The sequence below is a fragment of the Triturus cristatus genome, chromosome 1_1, assembly GCF_964204655.1.
Source record: "Triturus cristatus chromosome 1_1, aTriCri1.1, whole genome shotgun sequence".
In the NCBI taxonomy this organism is placed as follows: Eukaryota; Metazoa; Chordata; class Amphibia; order Caudata; family Salamandridae; genus Triturus; species Triturus cristatus.
In genome coordinates, this window is record NC_140579.1 from 808,308,326 (window position 1) to 808,332,126 (window position 23,801).

The 23,801-nt window shown below is 47.0% G+C and overlaps 1 protein-coding gene across 6 annotated transcripts in view; it reads right to left on the reverse strand.

The window, feature by feature from the left end:
• Positions 1 to 10,722: 10,722 nt before the first annotated feature.
• CDC27 (cell division cycle 27) overlaps positions 10,723 to 23,801 on the reverse strand; it is a 1,680,535-nt gene continuing 1,667,456 nt past the window's right edge. For all 6 annotated transcript variants that reach the window (XM_085650282.1, XM_085650285.1, XM_085650283.1 and 3 more), the window contains one exon: positions 10,723 to 11,184. In XM_085650282.1, the coding sequence (XP_085506408.1) occupies positions 11,102 to 11,184 (83 nt within the window). In that variant the 3' untranslated portion in view covers positions 10,723 to 11,101. The remainder of the gene's footprint in view (positions 11,185 to 23,801) is intronic.

Here is a 23,801-nt window from a genome sequence, read left to right on the forward strand (position 1 = left end):
TATGAGATTAGAGGTAAGTACAACACAGTCTTATTTAAGCATACATTAAGTCACACAGGTAAGTAATACAGTTAGGCCCTAGGGGCCACGCAAACCATATACTAAGTAAGTGGTATAAGAACCACTGTCACGGAAATAGAATAGGCCTAGGGAATCGCAGGGGCTACACTACACTAGTGTTAGTTAGGAAGTGGGAGGCCCACGGGATTCGTGTGCAGAGTGGAAAGACTCACGCGTAATGCGTAAAAGTCAATAGCAATAGTACAGTTTAGAAAACGGTAGATTTAGGACACTTCCGGAGTAGCTAGGAAGTTGAGACTTGAAAACTAGACACTAGGATAGTCACTATCCTGATGAGCACCGGAGTACCCAAGTTACCTAGCCCACAGGCTGCGGGTGCATAGGGGTGAAGATGCGTCGTTTTCGTCGTCGACTCCTATGGATGCCTGAAGAAAGATGCTGACAGGCAGTCAGTGAAGAGTGTCCGGTGGATCCCAAGGCTGGGACCAAGAAGAGAAGACACCTGCAAGCAGAAGGGACAGAGTCAAGGTCACTAGCCAGTGACCACGTGGAACCAGGAAGGAACCAGGCGATGTCGTGAAGATTGCAGGTGAAGGTGAAGCTTGTCGCTGCAGCCAGGAGGACCAGGAAGCGGAGGACGACCAGGACCAGGAGGCGAGCTGTCCCACGAAGGCTCTTGCTGTCGGCGGCGTCGAAGTTGGAGTAGGACTCACCAAGCCTTGGCAAGCGGAACCCACGAAGAACGAAGGACTTGCTTCTGGTGCAGACCAGGAAGGTCTGGGGTGCTTCTTCTTTGCAGAGAAGCGGGAGCCAGTCTGGAGGAGCCAAACCAGCGCAGAAGATTTCAGGGTGCGTCGTCACAAAGGCCACTAGCCAGCGGGCAAGCAACCGGACAGACGCGGCAAGCAGGAAAATGCAGAAGGGCCCCACGCAGGACTCGTGGAGTGTGGGGGGCTGATCTTCGGTGCAGATGGTGCTTGGGGTTGGGGCTTCTCAATCCCCGGTGCACAACTTCGAGGGTACCTCAGAAGCTGCGCTTTAAGTTACTAGCCACTTTTTCCAGGTAGCCGGTCCCACGTCGCTCGTCGCCTCCACGGATCTCAGCTCTGCTGTAGATGTGGATCAGGGTCGGAGAAGTCTGGAAGTCAAGGCTCTGGTCAGGCTCTGCAGTCGGTTCCTCGTAGAACGTGGGCAAAGCAAAGGGTAGTCTCTTGATGGTGCCTGTTTGCACAGGGTAGCCACTCCTTGGCTACAAGGGAGATTCTTCAGTCTTCTTCTTTCGTCGAATGTCGAAGGTCCAGAGTTTCTGTTCAGTTTTGCAGGTTCAGGATAATCTAAAGTCTTGAGGCCCAACTCCCACTCTTATACTAATCTGGGGGGCTGGGATACCTGCTAGGTCACGCCTTATGGGTGGGACCTGGGAGGGGGTGGTTACACCCACTTCCCTTTGTCCAGTTTCGCGCCAGAGCTGGGGCTGGAGTGCCCCAGCGCCGGTTTGAACTGGACTATGCAAGGAACACCTTGTGTGCCCCAGGCATGTCTCATTCCTTTCAGCCCACCCTGCCCCAATACACTAAAGGCTGTCTGGGGAGGTGCTAGCACCTCCCCAAGCAGGAAACCTATTGTCCAGGCCTCCCTGGCTGGGATCACTCCCAGCAGCAGGAGGTCAGACTTGTGTCTGTGGCAGCAGCATCCATTTTGTGATGCTGAGGCTTTGGTTAGAGTTAAACAGCAAAGTAGGATTTTAACATGTCTCTCCCTCTAGAAGGGCGGAATAATATCCTCATCACCAGAAATGGTATGGGGGTATTATTCCAAAGTGTTAGACACCTTACACGACATGTTTTGATAAAGCCAAACCATAGTTACCATAACCGTTTAAGATTATAAGGCACTTTAAGAGTATATGGTAGGCTATATCATAGAACAGCTATAAGGACATGGTTCCGAAAGCTGCAGACAGGCTCAGCTCATGCTAGAGCACCATCTCACATGTTACCAAGCACTCTGCCTCCAGGATTGTTAAGGCCTGCCATAGGAGTGACTGATAGGTACACGTGTCTATATATAAGGGTAGATATAGGCATACTATATCTAAGCAAGGGGTGATTACACGACCTTGCCCCAGCTGAGTGATCAGCCAGTTGTGTCTGATTGGAAGGCCAGACCAGGGGTGGCATAATACATGCTGCAGCCCCTGGGAGGCCTAGGGTACACCTATGCCCTGGGTACCTAGGGTACACTGTACAGGGTCCAATAAGGTGATCCTTACCAATTGGTTATGTACCTAGGGTACATGGAGTCCATTTTAAAGAGAGAGCAGACAGCCTGAGACCCTGAATGGCAGGATCTCAGGCCAACTAAGTCGAAAAACCAGCTAGACACTAGGCAAAAAGTTGGGGGTAACCATAGTCAGATATCCACCTTCCTACAGACGGGTATGCCCAGATGTGGGTCCCGTGCTCTCCATGCCTTGCAGTCAAGCTATCCTGGCTGATGAGGGCTGAAACCCCGAAACTGCTTGTTTCCAGTCCAGGGAGGACCAGGCCTGGCAGTTCGGGCTGGACTCTTCCCATTGGGCACAGGGTCAAGACTGATTTGCATATGGCTGGGTCCAAACTGGAATGGCATGGTGAGCAAAAAAACAATGGATTTAGGCCCAGGACACTGTACTGGGGTGAATGTATGACATTGTTCTGCATTCTGTCCATCAATTGTCCTTTTTGCATTTGTTCCCCAAACGTGTCACTGCTCGGATATACAAGAGATGTGTCGTATTCGGTAAGATGATCAACTATAACTCTACTATTCTACAATCCCCGAGATCCAAGGACCTAGAAACATATGGCATCCTATTGTAAAATGAAGCACTAAGCCTCATAAGTTTATAAGAGAAAAGCTTTAGCGTGACTTCTCTCTGCGCCAGCTCAAGGCCAACTGCCAGGAGTAGAACGTCCAGCTCTCACAGTAACCACAGAAACAACAGAACAATGACCAAGATAACACCGCATTTCTTACCGTAATGAAACCCCACTCTCTAACTTTTCATCCAGTAACTTCTTCACATCCTCTCTAATTATTATGGGTACCCTTCTCACCTTATGCTGTATTGGTACAGCATTTTCTTTAAGTTCTATCTTATGCAGATAACCCTTCAACTGTCCCATTTCGTTGCGAAACACACCTTCTGTACTCCTTACAATATCTGCCAATTTCAAATTCTCCACAACCATGACCTGATTGGGTGCATGTGGGTTGATCACTATATGGAGGTCATACTGATGTACCCACCCTTGTATAAGTGGGCAAGATTCCACTACATACACCTTAACAGTGATGATTCTGCCTCCAAAAGTGATTCCAGAGTCCATGTAAACCAGGATCTCGATAGTCTCTCCCTGGTATCCTCCAGGATTGATGTCCTTCAGCATCAAAACAAAATATGGCCTCTCCTTACAAAACATAACTTTAGGAATTACTGTGTAGAGCGACCCCAAATCTACCATTAGAGAAACACATTTATCTCAAAATCTGCTTTAAGTCTGTTCTTACGTTTTTGTATTCTCCATTTCCAACGATGTACAAAATTCTGTCATTTACTACACACGCACCCCCAGTAAGTGCTTGTTCTGAAACTGAAGACACTGCCTCTTCCTCCACCACGACACATATGAGCAAAGTGGCCATTTCGCCCGCACTTCCTACAATCCCTCTGTTAAAATTGCGGATCTCTGGTTGGCACAGGTAGGTACTTGTGTCAAGCAGGGATCCTCTCCTCTTGTCAGGGTAATGGGTTACACTCCCAACACAACCCCTGCTCACCCTCTAGGTAGCTTGGCGTGAGCAGACAAGGCTTTTCTCAGGGCGCAATGGTTAAGCATTTGTGACCACATACAGTAATTCAATAGCAACCCCACAAATGGACTCCACACTGGGTTTATCAGAAATAATTATTTTATATATAGGCAGACTTAGCACAAGACCAAATAACGATCCCAAGTCCCACAATACTCTTGGCAATAAGCAGTTCTTGATTCAAGCATCTTTTACAGTTCTGTGCGGTTCGTGTTACTTCGTACAGGATGAAGATGCTTTTGAGCTAGGCTCACAAGCGTTGCAGACGCTCCGGGCAAAGCGTACACCCTGCGGTGCTTACAAACGGGGCTCACAAACGCTGCAGATGCTCCGGTGCGGAGCGTACACCTTATGGTGCGAAGCAGACACAGTACCTTTATCTTGGAGAGTTCGTCACGGACGATGCGATGACAACAAGCGCGTTGTACGTTGCGATGTCTGTGAGAAGTTGGCCTGATGTATGATGTCACTAGTTCTAGTGTACACCTTATATCAGTCCAAACAACCCTTATGGTGATTGGTTGTAAAGTCAACCTTATAGACCAGCTATCCTAATGGTAGCATGGACAAGAGCAGTCTTAGGCTAAACTCTGAATGGCATGTGAAGCCAGCTGTGATACCATATATAATCCCTTGAATACCAAATGAAAGGACACCACAACAGATATATATATAAAATAAAGTGTATTTATTCGAGTCAAACCCTCAGCACTCTTTATGAGATTAGAGGTAAGTACAACACAGTCTTATTCAAGCATACATTAAGTCACACAGGTAAGTAATACAGTTAGGCCCTAGGGGCCACGCAAACCATATACTAAAGAAGTGGTATAAGGACCACTGTCACGGAAATAGGATAGGCCTAGGGAATCGCTGGGGCTACACTACACTAGCAACAGTTAGGAAGTGGGAGGCCCACGGGATTCAGGTGCAGAGTGGAAACACTCACGCGTAATGCGTAAAAGTCGATAGAATTACTACCAGTTAGAAATTAACAGTTTAAGGACACTTCTGAAGCAGCTAGAGAGTAGAGACTCGGAAACTAGACCCTAGGATAGTCACTACCCTTGTGAGCACCGAAGTACCAAGTTACCTAGCCCACGGGCTGCGGGTGCGAACTTGCGTCGGGTTTCGTCGTGGACTTCTATGGATGCCTGAAGGAAAGTTGCTGACAGGCAGTCAGTGAAGAGTGTCCGGTGGATCCCAAGGCTGGGATCAAGAAGAGAGGATACCTGCAAGCAGAAGGGACAGAGTCAAGGTCACTAGCCAGTGACCACGTGGAACCAGGAAGGAACCAGGCGATGTCGTGAAGAGTTGCAGGTGAAGGTGAAGCTTGTCGCTGCAGCCACGGGGACCAGGAGACGTCGAGGACGACCAGGACCAGGAGGCGAGCTGTCCCACGAAGGCTCTTGCTGTCGGCGGCGTCGAAGTCGAACTAGGACTCACCAAGCCTTGGCAAGCGGAACCCACGAAGAACGGAGGACTTGCTTCTTGTGCAGACCAGGAAGGTCTGGGGTGCTTCTCTTTTGCAAGGAAGCGGGAGCCAGTCTGGAGGAGCCAAACCAGCAGTGAAGATTTCAGGATGCGTCGTCACAAAGGCCGCTAACCAATGGGCAAGCAACCGGACAGACGCGGCAAGCAGGAAAATGCAGAAGGGCCCCACGCAGGACTCGTGGAGTGTGGGGGGCTGATCTTCGGTGCAGATGGTGCTTGGGGTTGGGGCTTCTCAATCCCCGGTGCACAACTTCGAGGGTGCCTCAGAAGCTGCGCTGGAAGATACTCGCCACTTTTCCCAGGTAGCCGGTCCCATGTCTCTCGTCGCCTCCACGGATCTCAGCTCGGCTGTGGATGTGGATCAGGGTCGGAGAAGTCTGGAAGTCAAGGCTCTGGTCGGGCTCTGCAGTCGGTCCCTCGTAGAACTTCAGCAAAGCAAAGGGTAGTCTCTTGATGGTGCCTGTTTGCACAGGGTAGCCACTCCTTGGCCACAAGGGAGATTCTTCAGTCTTCTTCTTTCGTCGAATGTCGAAGGTCCAGAGTTTCTGTTCAAGTTGCAGGTTCAGGATAATCTAGTCTCCTGGGGCCCAGCTACCACTCTTATACTAATCTGGGGGGCTGGGTTGCCTGCTAGGTCACGCCTTATGGGTGGGACCTGGGAGGGGGTGGTTACACCCCCTTCCCTTTGTCCAGTTTCGCGCCAGGACTGGGGCTGGAGTGCCCCAGCACCGGTTTGAACTGGACTATGCATGGGACACCTTGTGTGCCCCAGGCAGCGTCTCATTCTTTTCATCCCTCCCTGCCCCAATACACTAAGGCCTGTCTGGGGTGGTGCTCGCACCTCCCAAGGCAGGAAACCTATTGTCCAAGCCTCCCTTGCCGGGATCACTCCCAGCAGCAGGCGGTCAGACTCGTGTCTGTGGCAGCAGCATCCATTTTGTGATGCTGGGGCTCTGGTTAACTTTAACCGGGTAAGTAGGTTACAACATGTCTTCTCCCTCTAGAAGGGAGGGATAATATCCTCATCCCCAGAAATGGGATGGGGGTATTATTCCAAAGTGTTAGACACCTTACACAACATGTTTTGATAAAGCCAAACCATAGTTACCATAACCGTTTAAGATTATAAGGCACTTTAAGAGTATATGGTAGGTGATATCATAGAACAGCTATAAGGACATGGTTCCGAAAGCTGCAGACAGGCTCAGCTCATGCTAGAGCACCATCTCACATGTTACCAAGCACTCTGCCTCCAGGATTGTTAAGGCCTGCCATAGGAGTGGCTGATAGGTACACATGTGTCTATATGTAAGTTAGGTATAGGAACACTACACCTAAGCAAGGAGTGATTACACGACCTTGCCCCAGCTGAGTGATCAGCCAGTTGTGTCATAATGGAAGGCCAGGCCAGGGGTGGCATAATACATGCTGCAGCCCCTGGTAGGCCTAGGGTACACCTATGCCCTGGGTACCTAAGGTACATTGTACAGGGGCCAATAAGGTGATCCTATCCAAATGGGTTATGCACCTAAAGTACATAGTATCAATTTAGAGAGAGAACAGCAGGGCTGTGGGTCTGATTAGCAGGCCCACAGCCACATCCAAGTCCAAAACCAGTAAAGCAAAAGCAAAAAGTGGGGGTGAACATAGAAAGCAGACCCTACTCTCCTACATAAAGGTTTATCTTATTTCAAATAACTGGGTTAAGAATGAAAGCCCAGACTATGATCATAAAACACATTTGAATAATCTCTCGCATTTCAATCCCATAATAAGCAAAAAACAATTTGAATTGTAAAAATGAGACTTTTAGGCTTAGTCACCACATTTCTAAGTGTGGACAATTGTGAATGGCTAATGATCCAGCAGGAGTTTTATCATTTACATTAGGGCACCCTTTTCATAAATAGGTTGGGTGGTGGCATGGAAAGATCATTGTAGGAAAACACATTGCCTCAAGCCAACATATGTGTCTTTCTCAAACTGCACTGTTGCTTTATCCAAAGCCAAGGCATTGGTGAATGTTCTAGAATAAGGTAATAGTTACTCTTTGATGCCTTCATGATAGTCGCAAAGCTGGTTTCCAGTAGGCATCATGATCATCAAATGGATTTCGATCACCTCTGTGGGATGGCCAAACATCAGTTCTGTGGTAGGGGTATCAAAACTGCACATAGAATATCAGCTCTTATTATTTTTATCTAAGACCGCAGCTTAATATCTATGAAAGTTCAGAAGGATTCATTACAAGAGCGCCTGTAGTCTGTCAATAAGTCCACGTTCATATTTAGTCAAGGAAGCAAACATTATGTTACAGTGTAATACTAAAAGCTGCCTTATATCAAATAATGATTTGGAGTGGAGGACAAACCCACCCTTCTTGCACATATCCTAATGCCATCTTTAACATGCTCTGAAACAATCTAAAAAGAACCAGACCTTTTTTATAAACAATATTTGGATTTTGTTGAGTAGCCGGATTGACAATAGTCCTTGGTATTAGCATCAGATTTTATCCCGACACAAAATAGTGTGTAAATGTCCAGGGGTAAGACTGTGGAACAGTTTTACAACAAGACCTGATCACCTGAAAGTAATTCGACATGGAAGGTGTAATCCTGATCGGTACAGATAACTTATACTAACACACACCTTATACCTTCAAAGCGGTTCTGGTAATATTAATAATCCACATTTGTAAAGCGCAAACAATCACCCGTAAGGGTCTCTAGGCGCTGGGGGCCGTCGGGAAGATTAAGCAAGCTATTGCCCAGAGTCACATGGTGCTGGGCTAATCTGCCGCCGGTGCCGGGGATCTAACCGTGATCCCTAGATTCCGGAGTCAGTCGCCCTTGCCGCGGCGCCACACCTCTTCCCTATAAAGAAAACAAAGTCCATAGTTTTATTTCATAATAAAACAGAAGGAGCTTCATATCTGTGAGTGAACACATGTAGGAACAGACCACAGAACAGGTAAGTTCTACACCATGTCAAGTAAAGCCACTGATCACCCACAATAACAACCTGAACCACTTTTTAGATTAAAGAGAGGGAGAGAAATTAAAGCAGGCATAAATAACAGTGTTGCAAAAAAGAAGGCTGTGGTACAGATTGCAAACTGCACTGGTTCTCTGACTGGGAAAAACTTGTAGTGCTGGATGACTAAGAGGATTAAACGGAGGAGTCTAGTGTGTCATGTAGAAGGGGTGACATTTGGCCTTCTAGCGCCCCACAATTTCGAATGCTGATGCATTGTTCATTATGCCAACTGAAAGTCAAACAGACTATAAAATAGAACAACGCAAATGAGGTTGATTGGATCAATACTACTCTTATTCTAACTTTTCATAATGCAGAGAGGTTTGGGCGTTTCACTAAGGCCCTGTGCATTTCTACATGGAAGAGCTTGCAAAACAAGGTTAACTTCAGCCCAAAATCAGTGAACACATGTTTTGCAGTGAGTTATCTGAATTCTAGATCAGCTCTCTTTCAAACAATTTTAAAGTGATGGGAAGAAATGAATAAAAAGGTTTACACCTTTCAAATGTAATTATTTCAAAGGACTATAAAAGGAAGTCTGAATAAGCGACTTAAAAAAACCTTTAATTCTTGCATCCTCTGCTGCCCAACAATCCCATTATTGCTTTTAAACTGTTAATCCAAAAACAGAGAAGGGAGTTTACTATTGAGAGAAGCCACTTAAGAAGTTATGTTGCATTACCTCAAACACATTCTCTGCCAGATAGCGATAAAGGAGATCCACAGAGATACTATTTCAAAGTAAAACATTCTTTCCTAAACGGTTTGCCAAGTGTAACGTGAAAATGAAGCACACTGTCAGGCCACAAACACGAAACCCAATGTCAAACGAAGACACTGTTAGGGCTCCTCACTGGCTTGCTTCAATCAACAGGATGTCCTGGTCGGTGAACACTGGGTACAGTAGAACAGTTAGGTGAATCAAATACAGCAGGCACTGAAAATAGGCTAGCAACGGTGTGTCTGAGAAGCTTACTAGCCCATCAATACATCCTTGTATAGGTTTGAATCTTGGCATGCGTTTTGCACATTAAATTAATAGTTCTACTTCTCCAACGTCGTCATTGGCTGAGAGGACACATATAGAGGATTACCTCTTCTGAGGCACCTTTCAATATTGTTTCTCGGGTAGGCAGTGCATGCGACCAAAGTACTGAGAAAAAACAAGTGTTAAGCTCAAAATACAAACCTGATTTTGTTTTTAAGATGTAGTTCAGTCCGCACAGGAAAGAACAGAACTTTTGATCATACATTGTCAAATTTCCGTTACTTCGAATAATTATTCAGCTGACAGCAACTCGATGGTTCAAGTGCGCTCACCTTCAGATAGAGCAACATTAGATATTAATCCGGTGTATTATTCCAAAATAGTACCTACACTGTACACTGAAAACCATACAAAATTCGGTGAAACAATTAGAAAGACCTCTCAGGCTGCACTTGCAGATTGCGAACTACCAGACAGACGAAAAAGAAAGCTAGTGAGAGCGCAAAATGTTGATAACCATTGGAAAAGCGCACAAGAGTAAAATTCATGTTTTAAAATGTAACAGCCCTTTTCAAGAAATAGTTCACTGCCCACCATAATAAAAAGAAAAAATGGCTTTATACAATATTTTATACATGTTTTAAATCCTAACCGTTGCTAGGTTTTCGTCACTTGACTTTTGCCAGCAATGACATGCCCTTTGTATTTGCCAAGATATTAGCAAAGGTATACACTAAACCCCTAAGAGAAAACAGTATGAAGGAGCTTTTCACTTTCTTCCTTTTATTATTCCTTTCTTGAATACCAGGTGGACAATGATTTACAGTTTGAACTGTAAGATGCTTCACTTGGAGCTGGAGAGGTAAATGTATTCCCATTAAGTGGCCACCTTTGTCCCTTATCCACAGTTACCTTACACTAAAGGCGCAAGGAAACAACAGTGTGTATAGATTTTCTTTTTTAATGTTTGTATTGTTATATATACATATATTTGTATATATATATATATATATATATATATATATATATATATATATATATATATATATATATATATATATATATATATATATATATTTGTGATCTTAGAAACATTACAGGACATGAGCACATGCATTCATTGTTCACAGAAGCTCCTGCGGTGTTCAAGAGCCAACCACATTTCCCAGGTTTGGTGCTCTCTTTTACACAAATCGTATTTAAGGGTCCACATTCAATCAAAGTTTGGTGCTGCCCATGGCAGACTCGAAATAAAAAAAATCCATCAGAACTCCAGTAGCTACAGCATGAACAAAATTAAGTTACTTAAGAGTTATTTTGTGTTTCAAGTTTGTTTAGAGACGTTTTTTGTTTGGCGAAAAAAAAGAAAAAGGAAACTTAATTCTTTTCAGTAAACCTTCCCCACACTGTTGACCCCTCCTCGTAAATCAGTCTCATACCAAAAGACCGCCATGTTCGGAATAGTCTCCTCTTCTTCCCGAAAGGGAAGGCGGCTCAGAAAAGAGCCTCATCGTCCCAAAGTGCAGCGTCACAGAATATTGCACGGTTTTCAATTCTCAGACTGTAGACTGTAAATCGGCTGAACTGGTGCATTACTGGCAGAGTATTAATGATACCATGAAGGCTTAGTGGCTTTGAAAGACCTTTTATGGTGATGAATAAAATAACAGTCAACTTCAAGGTCCCGTTCAGCTTTGTCCAGGGTTAAAACTCGTCACTCTCTGCTGCATGTAGCTGTGTGTCGTCTGCATCTGTCATGCTGCTCTCCTGGGATTCATCGGTTCCCACTTAAAACAGAGATAAAAGTAGTTAGTGTCCTTGCATGAGACGCAATAAAAAAGTGATACAGTATTTCTGGTGGATACTATATCCAGTGCCGGGCTGGGAACCAAAGCAGCCGTGACAAAACTCGTCAAACCATGATCAATCGCCCCCCCCCCCCCCACACACACACACAGATTGAAGTGGTTACCTGAGGAAGCTGGAGAAAGTGACCAGCAGCAGCTTGCCCTATCAAGCATTAGCACAAGCAATAGGTCCCACCTATGAGGCCTATTGGGTTGGTTAATGTTTTTTGCCATGTTTAACAGCATTGCGGCTGCTGAGCACCAGTGCGAAAAAACAGACCTAATGACGGACTGCCCATCATTTTGTAGGCATGGCACGCATTTAACACCCATACGCACACTTACAAATGCCACCTTTTCGTTTTTTTTATTTATCGATCCGAGTCGGATGGATTGGCAAATTAAAAAAAAGAAGTAGCCCAAAAGAACGGCTTTAAAACCAGTGCTTTAAATGGGAAAAAAACTATGCGCAGGTACTCATTAAAATAAGCTAGAGGTGTGGCAAGTGGGCAGAGCTGGGGGGGGGGGGCTAAGGGCAAGATATAATGGTACATAATAACTTCTGTACCAGTTGCAGCACATACCAAAACACATAAAATGCGTTTATGTAAACAAAACAGGTTAACTCCTTACACAAAATAAAAGCCAAACAGGATGATATGTTAACATTTCCTTGTTTTGTAATATTTGCCATTTCTTAATGCCCTAGTTATTTACTGTTGTTTGCCATGATACTATATATTCTCAAGCGCGCGCACACAGAAAGAAAGAAGCAGACATATACACAAAAGCATTCCACGCATTCCCTGTATTACATCTCTTGAGAGTGTCCTGATACTCTCCCTCGCTCTCTCACTCAATAACAGGCACACGCAGGCAAGCACACAGACATAAGCAAACACTTACCTCCCATGGCTTTCTTAATTGTCGCAGTCAGAGTGCTGCCTCCATACCTGTGTTTACACAAATTAACACAATAGTGTGAATGTGATTAACAGCACAGGGCCTAAATAGGCCCTCCACTGTCAAACAGGGTGTGATGGTGAACACAGGGACATCAAACATATGAGCCCATGCTCAATAGCTCAGCAGCGGCTCAGCTCAGGACTACAGAAGTGCCTTGGCCGTCATGGATAGGTTCCAGCCCTAACAGCCGAGTGCTCACTAGCAGTCAATAAGCCTACCTGTCATGAGTGTCGTTACATTCCTTGGCAGTAAAGAAGTGCCGGTACTAACACTGATAAAAATAAGAAGTGCAGGTACTCGGTACCTGTAAATACCGGTCCATTTAAAGCACTGCTCCTGCCCTTTTCCCTACAACCATGCTCTTCATGTCTCTAGCTGGTTCCGTGCCTTTACATCCACATGTCCTCTCCACTTGCCTCTCATCTTTACCAAGTCTCTACCTGTTCTCTAGCTGGTTCTGCCTCTCTTACTCCCACCTCTCGCTTACTCTCTCCACAAGTGTCTAACATTTTGTCACTGGTTTTTCCCTACTTGCCTACTGTTCATGCTGTACTCCTCCCTTACCCTAAGTTTGCCATCGGGCTAGTATTTTGTTATATATATATATATATATATATATATATATACACATACATATATATACATACACACACACACAAAAAAACAGGTTCCCATTCGAAATAAGGCCACAGGAAGATGAGTATCTTTCACTAAATTTAATGGCAGCATGCAAGCAGATGATTCACAGAGTCCTGCATCAAAACAATCCATTCGCCAAACGCGTTTCGGGAATCAAACAGTCCCTTCTTGTGTGGCGTGTTGTCAGCAGAAAATTATAGCGCTGTTGCATAGCGCACAATTTCATTTAAGCACCTGCCTCAGTGGGCGGGGCCGAAAACACGGCCTTCTGGGTATCGTAGTGCGCTATTTGTCATCCACAGTGGGCGCGCTATATTTTCAAAATTAAAACAAGTTCTTCGCCCAGTGGGTAAATGCGGGAACCTGCTGCCACCTGCCCCGCTTTGTTGCTGTCATTCGTGAACGTGCTGGCACCATCCTGCATAGCGCCGGCACATCTTCCTTCCTGCCACTCAAACACCAAATCGGTACTTGTAGGATCCGCCTTTACCGCGGTGGGCCATATTTCACGACCGGAGATAGCCGTTAAACATTATATATATATATTCACTGAAAAAACCATAGGTTTCAGGGGCGTTATAGTTAGCTGTACATTTCCCTCGTACAAAACTCTAGAAATTCCCCTGTTATAGTTAGTTCAGCTAACTATAACTCGCGCCCCCGCAATGCACTGCTGATGACATCACATATTACATCACTCATGACATGGCCAGTGACATCACATCTCAAATGACATCACTGATGACATCATTCATGTGATAAATTAGTGCATCTTCTCACACCCTAAGATAACCTTTGATACACCGACTCAAAATTTCAAACGGCCGTTTTGACAACCATAGATACTCCAATACCAATAACTACACACCCACTCATTGACTTTTAGGTCTACATACATGTCCACTCACTCACCTGTACAGTCACTCATACTTACAGTCACTGTGCATTTATACACCTATATAGACACTCACACACCACCAATCATCCATTGAGGTACTGACACATCTAGTCAGTCATGCAAATAATTAATCACAGTCCAATTTACTCACCTATACAGTTAAACACACTCAAGTTCACTTACTCATAAAAATACTAACAAATTCTGTGTCTTCCTGCAGAAAAACAAACAGCACTTGACACAGATATCCTTGCACTATGGCGCATACAGCCACTCCCAAAATCACACACACTCACATATAGATAGTTATATACTCTTACACACATATACACTGCGTTTCATATATGTAGTTACTGACACATGTACAAATGAGATATACATTCAATCACTAACACACCCATACATACACTCACCCAACCGTACAGTCCATCACAGATGCACTCTTAAAACCATGCACCCACTGAATCACCCACTCACACATCTAGTCACAGTCTCACACACACCCTACCCACACAAACACTCAGGCACCCATACAGATACTCAGACAACCAATCAATAACCTATATAGACACTCATAGCTATTCACAAAACCATACAGCCACTTATACACCAACACACAGACACATACAGACATTCACACAGTTTAGTCACTAGTCTGCAGTAAGATACATTTAATGACTCACTTACAGTCCGTTACACACCTAGAAAATCATCCATTCACACACTTGTACACCCACTTATTTTTCAACAGGTCTTTCCCTATATATATTGAACATATTAAAACTGTTCAGAAACATACTCAATGGATGATGTCATCAGTGATGTCATTTGAGATATCAGTGATGTCATGAGTGATGTCACTGACCAGGTCATGTGTGATGTAATATGTGACGTCATCAGCAGTGCATTGCGGGGGCGCGAATTATAGTTAGCTGAACTAACTATAACAGGGGAATTTCTAGGGTTTTGTACGAGGGAAATGTTCAGCTAACTATAACGCCCCTGAAACCTATGGTTTTTTCAGTGAATTTCTAAGGTTTTTTAAATGCTAATTCCTAACTATAACGTGCCTGAAACCTATGGGTTTTTCAGTGAATTTCAAAGGTTTTTTAAATGCTAATTCCTATCTATAACTTATCTCTAAAGATATCATGAAAAGCATTCTTTTTTAAAAGTAGGGTGCACATTAGTTTTGTGGAAAAGCATCTGTGTGATTGGTTAAGAAAAAGCAGTTTCAACGTGGAGTACATATCATAGGATAAAATTTGCTCAGCTCAACCACACCTGCTACTTGCATTTGGAAGGCACTGTTGGAACTTAACAATCGTGAACTTTTAACCTGCACGTGTCGTTAAATGTTCAAGAAAATGTTGCAAAAAAATATCGTTGAGTTTTAAAAAATTGATGAACTTTTAACCTGCACATGTTGTAGAATGTTCTAGAAAGTGTGTTGATAGAATACGTTGCACTTCTGACTTCTATGTGTTGTTGAATATTTAAAAAACGGTTCATATGGAAAATTAAAAAGAAACCAATAGAGAAGTTTTGAAACCTAAAAGAATCAAGCAACTATTCTAATTTATTCTTTACATGTATTTGTGTGTGCAGCAACACAATTATAGACAAAAGCACTAGGAAGAGGAAGAAGCAGGGAGTGGGGAGATGGGCAGAATGGCACACATGCACAATTAAGTACAACACACATATAGTCTAACAATGGCCAAAATGAAACACACCAACAAGGAGCACAAGTCACACAACCCACCAACATCACACCACTAAACGAGCATACAAGTGAAAACCACGCTGCATTCATACAGGATGTGTACAAAGGCCAGTCGTTGGTGTTGTGGGATGTTTGCGACCGTGGTCATCATGGATGAGATGCCCAGCATGTGGCACATGGTCGAGTTCACTGTGTGTTATGTTGCCAAACAGCTGCTCCTCCCTCCCACGAGCCCCCGCACTTTTGTACGGTGCGCTGTTGTATCTCGTGCACTCGTACGGCACACCATTGTAATGCCTATTTGCGCATGTCCTGCTACATTCCAACTACACCATCACAGTGCCGTTTGGAGGTGGTGCATGCCACTTTACAACATCGACTGCTGCGGCTCTTGTAGCAGGCCACACCAGAACACAGAGACACACTTACCGCACTTCCTGTACACGGACATGTCCGAGACACCCCGTTCCCCTTGCCGGATAGGCACACCCCTGCACTGACCTGTGAACCCAAGACCAGCACACGCCAGTTGTGCATGCAGGAGGAAGCGTGCGTAGCTACACGTCCAGGCTCACTGCCAATGCGGAGGTGACAGCACACTGTGATGTTGCAGGGCTCGTGCCTATCATGCTAAGACAATGACCACAAGCACACACTTACTAACATGTGGGTTTGGGGGGCATTGGCGGTCCTGGAGTTGTTGAGATGAGTCTTCTGGCCCTCATGGGTATCCCTGTATTATGCTCATTGACTCTATGGCACCTGTGGGTGTTCTGGTGTGGCTCTTGGCTGTGTTCCCTTTCATGGTGCAGGTAGTTGTCCTGCCTAACACCAGTAGAAAGCAGGTGTAAAATCCCTGGTGCCAACGTGTCATCGCCGGAATTTGTTTCGCATTGCAATTGGTGTGAAAGTTGTGATGTGATTTTTTTCGTATGCAGAACAATATACAAACTGAGCAGTATCTCGTCAAGATCCAGCACTTGACGCACTATTCCCAATCAATATAAATACAATGAGATTTCTTAATAGATTTGTGTACACTGTAAGTGCAGCCTACCTCAGTGCAATTCAATACAGGATTTTAGTATTTAGAATAAATTGGAAAGGTGCACTTCGTGTCTTTTTGCACGAGAACAGCTAGTCTCCATTTCATTATCAGCACTTTAACGGAAGTAAAGTTGAGATAAATCTAACACACTATTCAGAAGTTGGTGCAAACTGCAGATATCACCAGTATTCCAGCGATAAGTGCCCCAAAATTTAACACCATGGTGGACTCCATCAAATAACAGTAATAAGAACAAGAAAGTCACACAGCAGTTAAGAGAACAACCAAAAACTTTATTAATTTTTTTGTTCAAACTTGATTTTTTATAATCATAAATATGTAAACGATAAACTATTTTCAAACTTTATTGTTTTATTAACATATATATGAACGATAAACTAATAAAAAAATGTAACAACAATAATACAAAACAACAAGGCGGAACACTCCTGTGGAGACCATGGATGTCGACAACAGACCTGGAAAATTAGAAAGATTGTTAAAAAAAACAACAACATGGTATTCTCAACAAAATAACACAAGAAACAAATCACAGATATATAAAATGCATACAGCTAACAAAATTTTATAAGTTTAACTTACAAAAACTGTAAATGTTGCCGCTTTAAAATATTTACAGAATCCGAGGAAAATGTTTTGCAGAAGGCACCACGCCCACAACGTTTTTCTTCAGTGGGGAGGAAATTTCTTACTTTTCCCAAGGGGCAAACAAAGACCAATGCCACCTTGATCAGGTGCAAGATTTGCAAAAGAGTTCTCTCACGAGGGGATCCTAACAAGAAATACTCGTACGGCACGGCAAGTATGATGAAACACCTAAGGACCCTTCATCCGAACAATCTTGCACAAGAGTGCAAACAGATGAGAAACACTCCTATTCTGTATCTGTAAAAAAGAATCACAAATAAATGTATATTAATAACTTTCAAAATTATACTATTCCATTACTGTACAAACACATTTTATATAAATACTGACTAAGAAACTATGTCCCTGAACCACAAGTGTGACGATGGTTAAAACACTACACGCATAGTGCATACTACTTTGAAGCAGTTCATGCAGACAAGACGGAAGTGATTTTCTTTGGAAAAGGCTCCCCTCCACTCTCGGAGCTTTGGTGGCCGGCGGCGATGGGACCGGCCCCTTCGCCTAGCCAAACGGCAAAAAATCTGGGGGTGCGATGGGACGACAGCCTGTCATTTGCCTCGCATATCCAGCAGGTAGTTGGGTGCTGTCTGTGCAAGCTGAGGAATCTACGGAAGATTCTGCGACTCCTACCAGAGGGTTGCCGAAAAACAGTAATCCATGCCACAGAGACATCAAGGCTGGACTACGCTAACGGACTCTATCTGGGCTTGCCAAAGTATCTAACTCAGTGGTTGCAAATGGTCCAGAATGCGGCTGCGAGACTGTTAATGCGTATTCCATTCAAGCATTCAGTCTCTCCGCACCTTCTTTCACTTCACTGGTTACCAGTAGCCAGCAGGATCAAATTTAAGGCACTCACGCTGGCCTTAGATCTCTGTATGGGACCTGCTCAAACTACCTGAGAGCTCGGCTGCCGAGATACACCCAGGCCTGCTCCCTCCGCTCCAACTGCCGCGTTCAGCTAGCAGTTCCACGAACAAAAAGAGCTCGGCTGGGAGGAAGAACCTTCTTGGCCAATGTGGCGGCGCTATGGAATACCCTGCCCCCAGCGCTTCAGCAGGCCCCCTCTGAATCCTGCTTTAAGCAGATGTTGAAGACTTGGCTCTTCACCCAACCGCGCTAAGTGCTCAAAATGGGTCCCTGTGGCTATGCCTGCTCTCCTAGCGCCGGGACACCTCCTTGTGAGGTAGTTGTTCGCGCTTTAGAAAATGCTGTATTATTATTATTCATGCCCTAAAGCCTACCTCACTAAAACTCTACATGCTAACTGACTAAATGATTACAGTACTATAAGGAGACACACTGGGTGAGTGACAGGGTGTTTGCTAGAAGAGTATGAATACTAACTATGGAATTGAAGGTGTGAAACACAACTGTGTAGGTGATTAGAGGACTGCATAGGCATTTAAAGCAGTCCATGTGCTAAGGCCTGGCTCACTGCATGACTACTTGACTACTGACTGAATGATTAGAGTACAGCAAGGAGAGTGCCTAGGTGAATTTATAAGTGCTAGGCTTTTCGCACAGGGAATGGATTAGTACTTGGTACTGAATGGGTCACTAGAGGAGTGCAAAGGCAGTGACAAGTGCTGGACTGTATGGATACTGACTAGGAAATTGAAAGTGTGAAAGACAAGTGTCTAGGTGGTTAGAGGACTGCATGCATAGTGGATAGGGGTTTGAAGAAGTCCATGTGCTAAGACCTGGCTCAGTGCATGAATACTTGGGCAGTGACTGAATCATTAGAGTACTGGAAAGAGAGTGTCTTTGTGAATTTATAAGTGTTTGGGTTTTGGCACAGTGAATGGATCAGTACATGCTGTTGAATGGGTCTCTAGAGGACTGCAAAGGAAGTGACAGGGTGTTTCCTGGAAGTGTATGAATACTGACTAGGGAATTGAAGGTGTAAAAGACAAGTATATAGTATGTTAGAACACTACATGCATACTGCATAGACATTTGAAGCAATCTATTTGGTACTTAGAAACTGACTAAAGAACAAGTTACTTACCTTCGGTAACGATGTATCTGTAAGAAACATTAGTTAGTTAGATTCCTCACCTTAGAATATCCCCAGGCGTCAGACTGGATCCGGAAGATTTTTCGTCAGCAATACCCCTTGCGCGTCGCTAGGCGTCGTCTGCGGCTCCGCGTCCGTCGTCGGCGTCGTGCGCCGGAATGACGTCGGAGGAGTACTTAGACGCCGCCCTCGCGCGCTGACGTCAGTTCTTGTACATAGCTTTCCGCGCCAGGAACGCAGAGCCATGCAAAGACCGACACTGGTGCCAAAAAGAAAATCTACGGGCCTGAAAAGGATATCCTTAACCCTAGATGTCGGTTCGCAGAACGGGGAGGATGGGTGGGTCGGTGAGGAATCTAACTAACTAATGTTTCTTACAGATACATCGTTACCGAAGGTAAGTAACTTGTTCATCTGAAAGAAACACGTTAGTTAGATTCCTCACCTTAGAATAGATACCCAAGCAATACCATCCCCGGTGGTGGGTCTGCGAACCAAGATCACACCAGAAAGTCCTGGAGGACAGAACGGCCAAAGAAGCCATCCCTCCGGACTTGGCTGTCAAGGCAATAATGCCTGGCAAACGTGTGTAGCGAAGCCCACGTCGCCGCCTGACAGATGTCCTGCAAAGGGACACCCCGTCCCAAAGCAGTAGTAGCCGCTGTGGCCCGAGTGGAGTGGGCGCGCAGCCCAACAGGAGGGACCTTTTTTGCCAAGGAGTAGCAAATTTTGATGCACACAACGACCCACCGAGAGATGGTCCGTTTGTGCACCGCTTTCCCCTTCTTAGCACCCACGTATCCAACAAAAAGTTGGTCGTCCACCCGGAACTGCTTTGTGCGGTCCAAATAAAAGAAGAGCGCACGTTTTGGGTCCAGACGGTGGAGCCTCTCTTCCTCTTTGGAAGGATGCGGAGGCAGAAAGAAGGTGGGCAAGGTGACAGACTGCCCAAGATGAAATGGAGTCACCACTTTCGGAAGAAAGGAGGGACGAGGCCGAAGGACAACCTTGTCCGGATGAACAGACAGAAAAGGAGGCTTTGAAGATAAAGCCTGGAGCTCACTCACCCGTCTAGCCGAGGTGATGGCTACCAGAAAAGCAGTCTTAAGCGTCAGCAGACGAAGAGGACAATTATGAAGAGGCTCAAAGGGAGCGCACATGAGAAATGTGAGAACAAGATTCAAGTCCCACTGAGGCATTACAAAAGGGACAGGAGGGAACATGTGAGTAATGCCTTTTAGAAAGCGTGTAACCACAGGGGACTTGAAAAGAGAAGGCTGATCAGGAAGCCGCAAGTAGGCAGAGATGGCAGCAAGATAACCTTTCAGGGTGCCCAGGGCAGAGTCCTGCCGGGCCAAAGAAAGAAGAAAGAGGAGAACCTCAGAAAGAGGGGCGGAAAGGGGATCCACAGCCTTTGCTGTGCACCATGCCACAAATTTGTTCCACCGGCAGGCGTATACCGACTTTGTGGAGGGACGCCTGGCTGCCAGAATGATATCACAGACTTCAGGAGGCAAGTCAAATGGCATCAACTGTCGCCGCTCAATCTCCACGCATGGAGGTGGAGGCTGGACAGGTTCGGGTGGAGGACCGTCCCCTGCTGCTGCGACAGAAGATCCTCCCGAAGGGGCAGACGTATCGGAGGATCGGTCAACATACTGAGTAGCTCGGGACACCAGTACCTTCGTGCCCAATCCGGAGCCACCAAGATGACTTGGGCCCGGTCGTGCCTGATCTTCTTCAGCACTCTGGGCAGAAGTGGTATAGGCGGAAAGGCGTACAACAGACCGCAACTTCACTCGTGACGAAAAGCGTCGCCGAGCGAGTGCCGCCTTGGAAATTCAAACGCGCAGAACTGCTGACATTGCGCGTTCTCTTCGGTGGCGAATAGATCTAACCAAGGCTCTCCCCACTGCTGAAAGAGACCTTGCGCCACTTCGGAGTTCAGACGCCATTCGTGATCCATCATGCACCGGCAGCTGAGTTCGTCTGCTCTGGCGTTCAGAGAGCCCGCCAGATGTTGAACCACCAGGGTGACGCCCTGGTGTTCCAGCCACGTCCAGAGGCGCAGGGCCTCCTGACAAAGGGTCCACGACCCCACCCCGCCCTGTTTGTTGCAATACCACATGGCGGTGGTGTTGTCCATGAACACCTGCACGACACTTCCCCGGACAGAGGGAAGGAAGGCTTTCAGTGCAAGTCGGATCGCTCTCAGCTCCAACAAGTTGATGTGGAGACGAGACTCCGCCGGAGACCAGAGGCCTCTGATCTCCGCCTCTCCCATATGGCCACCCCATCCCAGGAGGGACGCATCCGTCACTACGACATGCTCCGGTTGGGGAAGGGAGAGGCTTCTGCCCATGACCCAATCGCGGTCCGTGAGCCACCACTGCAACTGCTGTGCAGTGCCCTCCGAGATCAAGACATGGTCGGACAGGTTGCCGTGATGCTGGGCCCACTGAAACTTCAGGTCCCACTGCAGAGCCCGCATGCGCCGCCTGGCGTGATGCACTAGTAGGATGCAGGAGGCCATCAGCCCAGGAAGCCGCAACACTAGCCTGACCGAAACCCAGGATAGAGGCCGAAAGATGGGAATCAGGGCCTGTATATCCCGGACCCGCTGTTCCGGTGGATAGACCCGGAACTGCGCCAAATCGAGAACCGCTCCGATGAAGAGGAGCTTCTGAGAGGGACTCAGGTGTGACTTCGGTACGTTGATGGAAAACCCCAGCAAATGCAGGAGATCCGCCGTAGTCTGGAGGTGGGAGACGACTGCTCGGGGCGAGCCCGCCTTCAACAACCAGTCGTCGAGATAGGGGAAGACTGGAACCCCTGATCCGCGCAGATGAGCTGCGACCACCGCCATCACTTTCGTGAACACCCGAGGGGCACTGGTGAGGCCGAAGGGGAGCACGGTAAACTGAAAGTGCTCGTGGCCCACCGTGAACCGCAGGTAACGCCGGTGGGCCGGCAGGACGGGGATGTGGAAATATGCGTCCTGCAAGTCCAACGCTACCATCCAGTCTCCGGGGTCTAGGGCAGCTAGAACCTGAGCCAAAGTCAACATCTTGAACCTTTCCTTCCGGAGGAAGGCATTGACGTTCCGGAGGTCCAAGATAGGGCGTAGGCCCCCTTTGCCCTTCTTGGGAACCAGAAAGTAGTGGGAATAACAACCACGACCTACTTCTGGACTCGGAACGCGCTCGACGGCCCCCTTGGCCAAGAGGGCCGAAACTTCCTCATGGAGAAGATTCAAATGATCCCCCGAGATACGGTGGTGCTGCGGTGGCATGGCTGGAGGGGTCGTCTCGAAGGGGAGGGAGTAGCCCCTTCGGACGATTTGCAGCACCCACCTGTCCGATGTGATGGACCGCCAGTGGAGCAGGTGATGGCGAACTCTGCCGCCCACTGGCGTGGAATGGGCCTGAAAGCTCGGACTAGGAAGGTTTTGAGGCGGATGCTGCCGGGGTGGATGTGGACTGACCTAGTCGTCCTCCAGAACCGCCTCGGCGGAAACCACGTCCGCGACTGCGCGCAGGTTGGTTCTGCGGCTGGTGGCTAGGCGTACGTGAGGAGGCACCCCTTCCTTGGCCACGAAAGGCGGAAGTTTGCGACCGCGGGGCCGAGAGGCCCAAGGACTTGGCCGTAGCCCGGGAGTCCTTAAAGCGATTCAGCGCACTGTCCGCTTTCTCGCCAAAAAGGCGAGTGCCATCAAAGGGCATGTCCATGAGAGAGCTCTGGACATCACCCGAAAATGACGTGGACCGCAGCCAGGCGTGACGTCGAAGCGCCACTGAGGTAGAAATGGCCCTACCCAGCGAGTCCGTGGTGTCAAGCCCACATCTTATAGCATGTCGCGCGGCATCCCTCCCATCGGCCAGAGCCTGGGTAAGTCGTGTCCGGACCTCCTCCGGACACAGGGGCAGCGCGTCCTCCACCGCATCCCACAGAGAGTGGGAATAACGGTCCAAGAGACAAGCGGTGTTCAAAGACCGCAGGCCCAAACTAAGGGAAGAGAACAGCTTCTTGCCAAACTGCTCTAGTCTCTTGGAATCCCGGTCCGGCGGGGCGGTCGGGAAAGAGGATTGGGAGGTGGAGGCCTGGATAACCAGGCTCTCAGGGGTAGGGTGTTGGGACAGAAAACTGGGGTCACCCGGAGCAGGGCGGTGGCGCCTGGCGACGTTCCTGTCCACAGGAGGAACTGTGGAGGGCTTGGACCAGGTGCCCTGTAGAACGTCAGTGAGGGCCTCATTGAACGGCAGCAGAGGCTCAGTGAAGCTTGCTGCAGACTGAAGCACCTCAGTGAGGACATTTGTCCTCACAGCCACGGCAGGTAGCTCGAGCCCAAGGGCTGCGGCGCCTTGCGCAGCACCACGGAGAAAGCAGCACCCTCCTCCGAAGCCACAGTCGGAGGAGAGATGAATCCAGTGTCTGGCGAGGTATCCAGACCACTGGCCTCCCCCAGTTCATCTGCCCAGTCCTGGGACAGTTGGGCCTGAGCGGCCATAGGATCCTCGGATCCCTCCCAGTAGTCCCCATCATCCGACTCCTGGTGTAGAGGAGAAAGTAACGGAACCGGGCGGTAGAC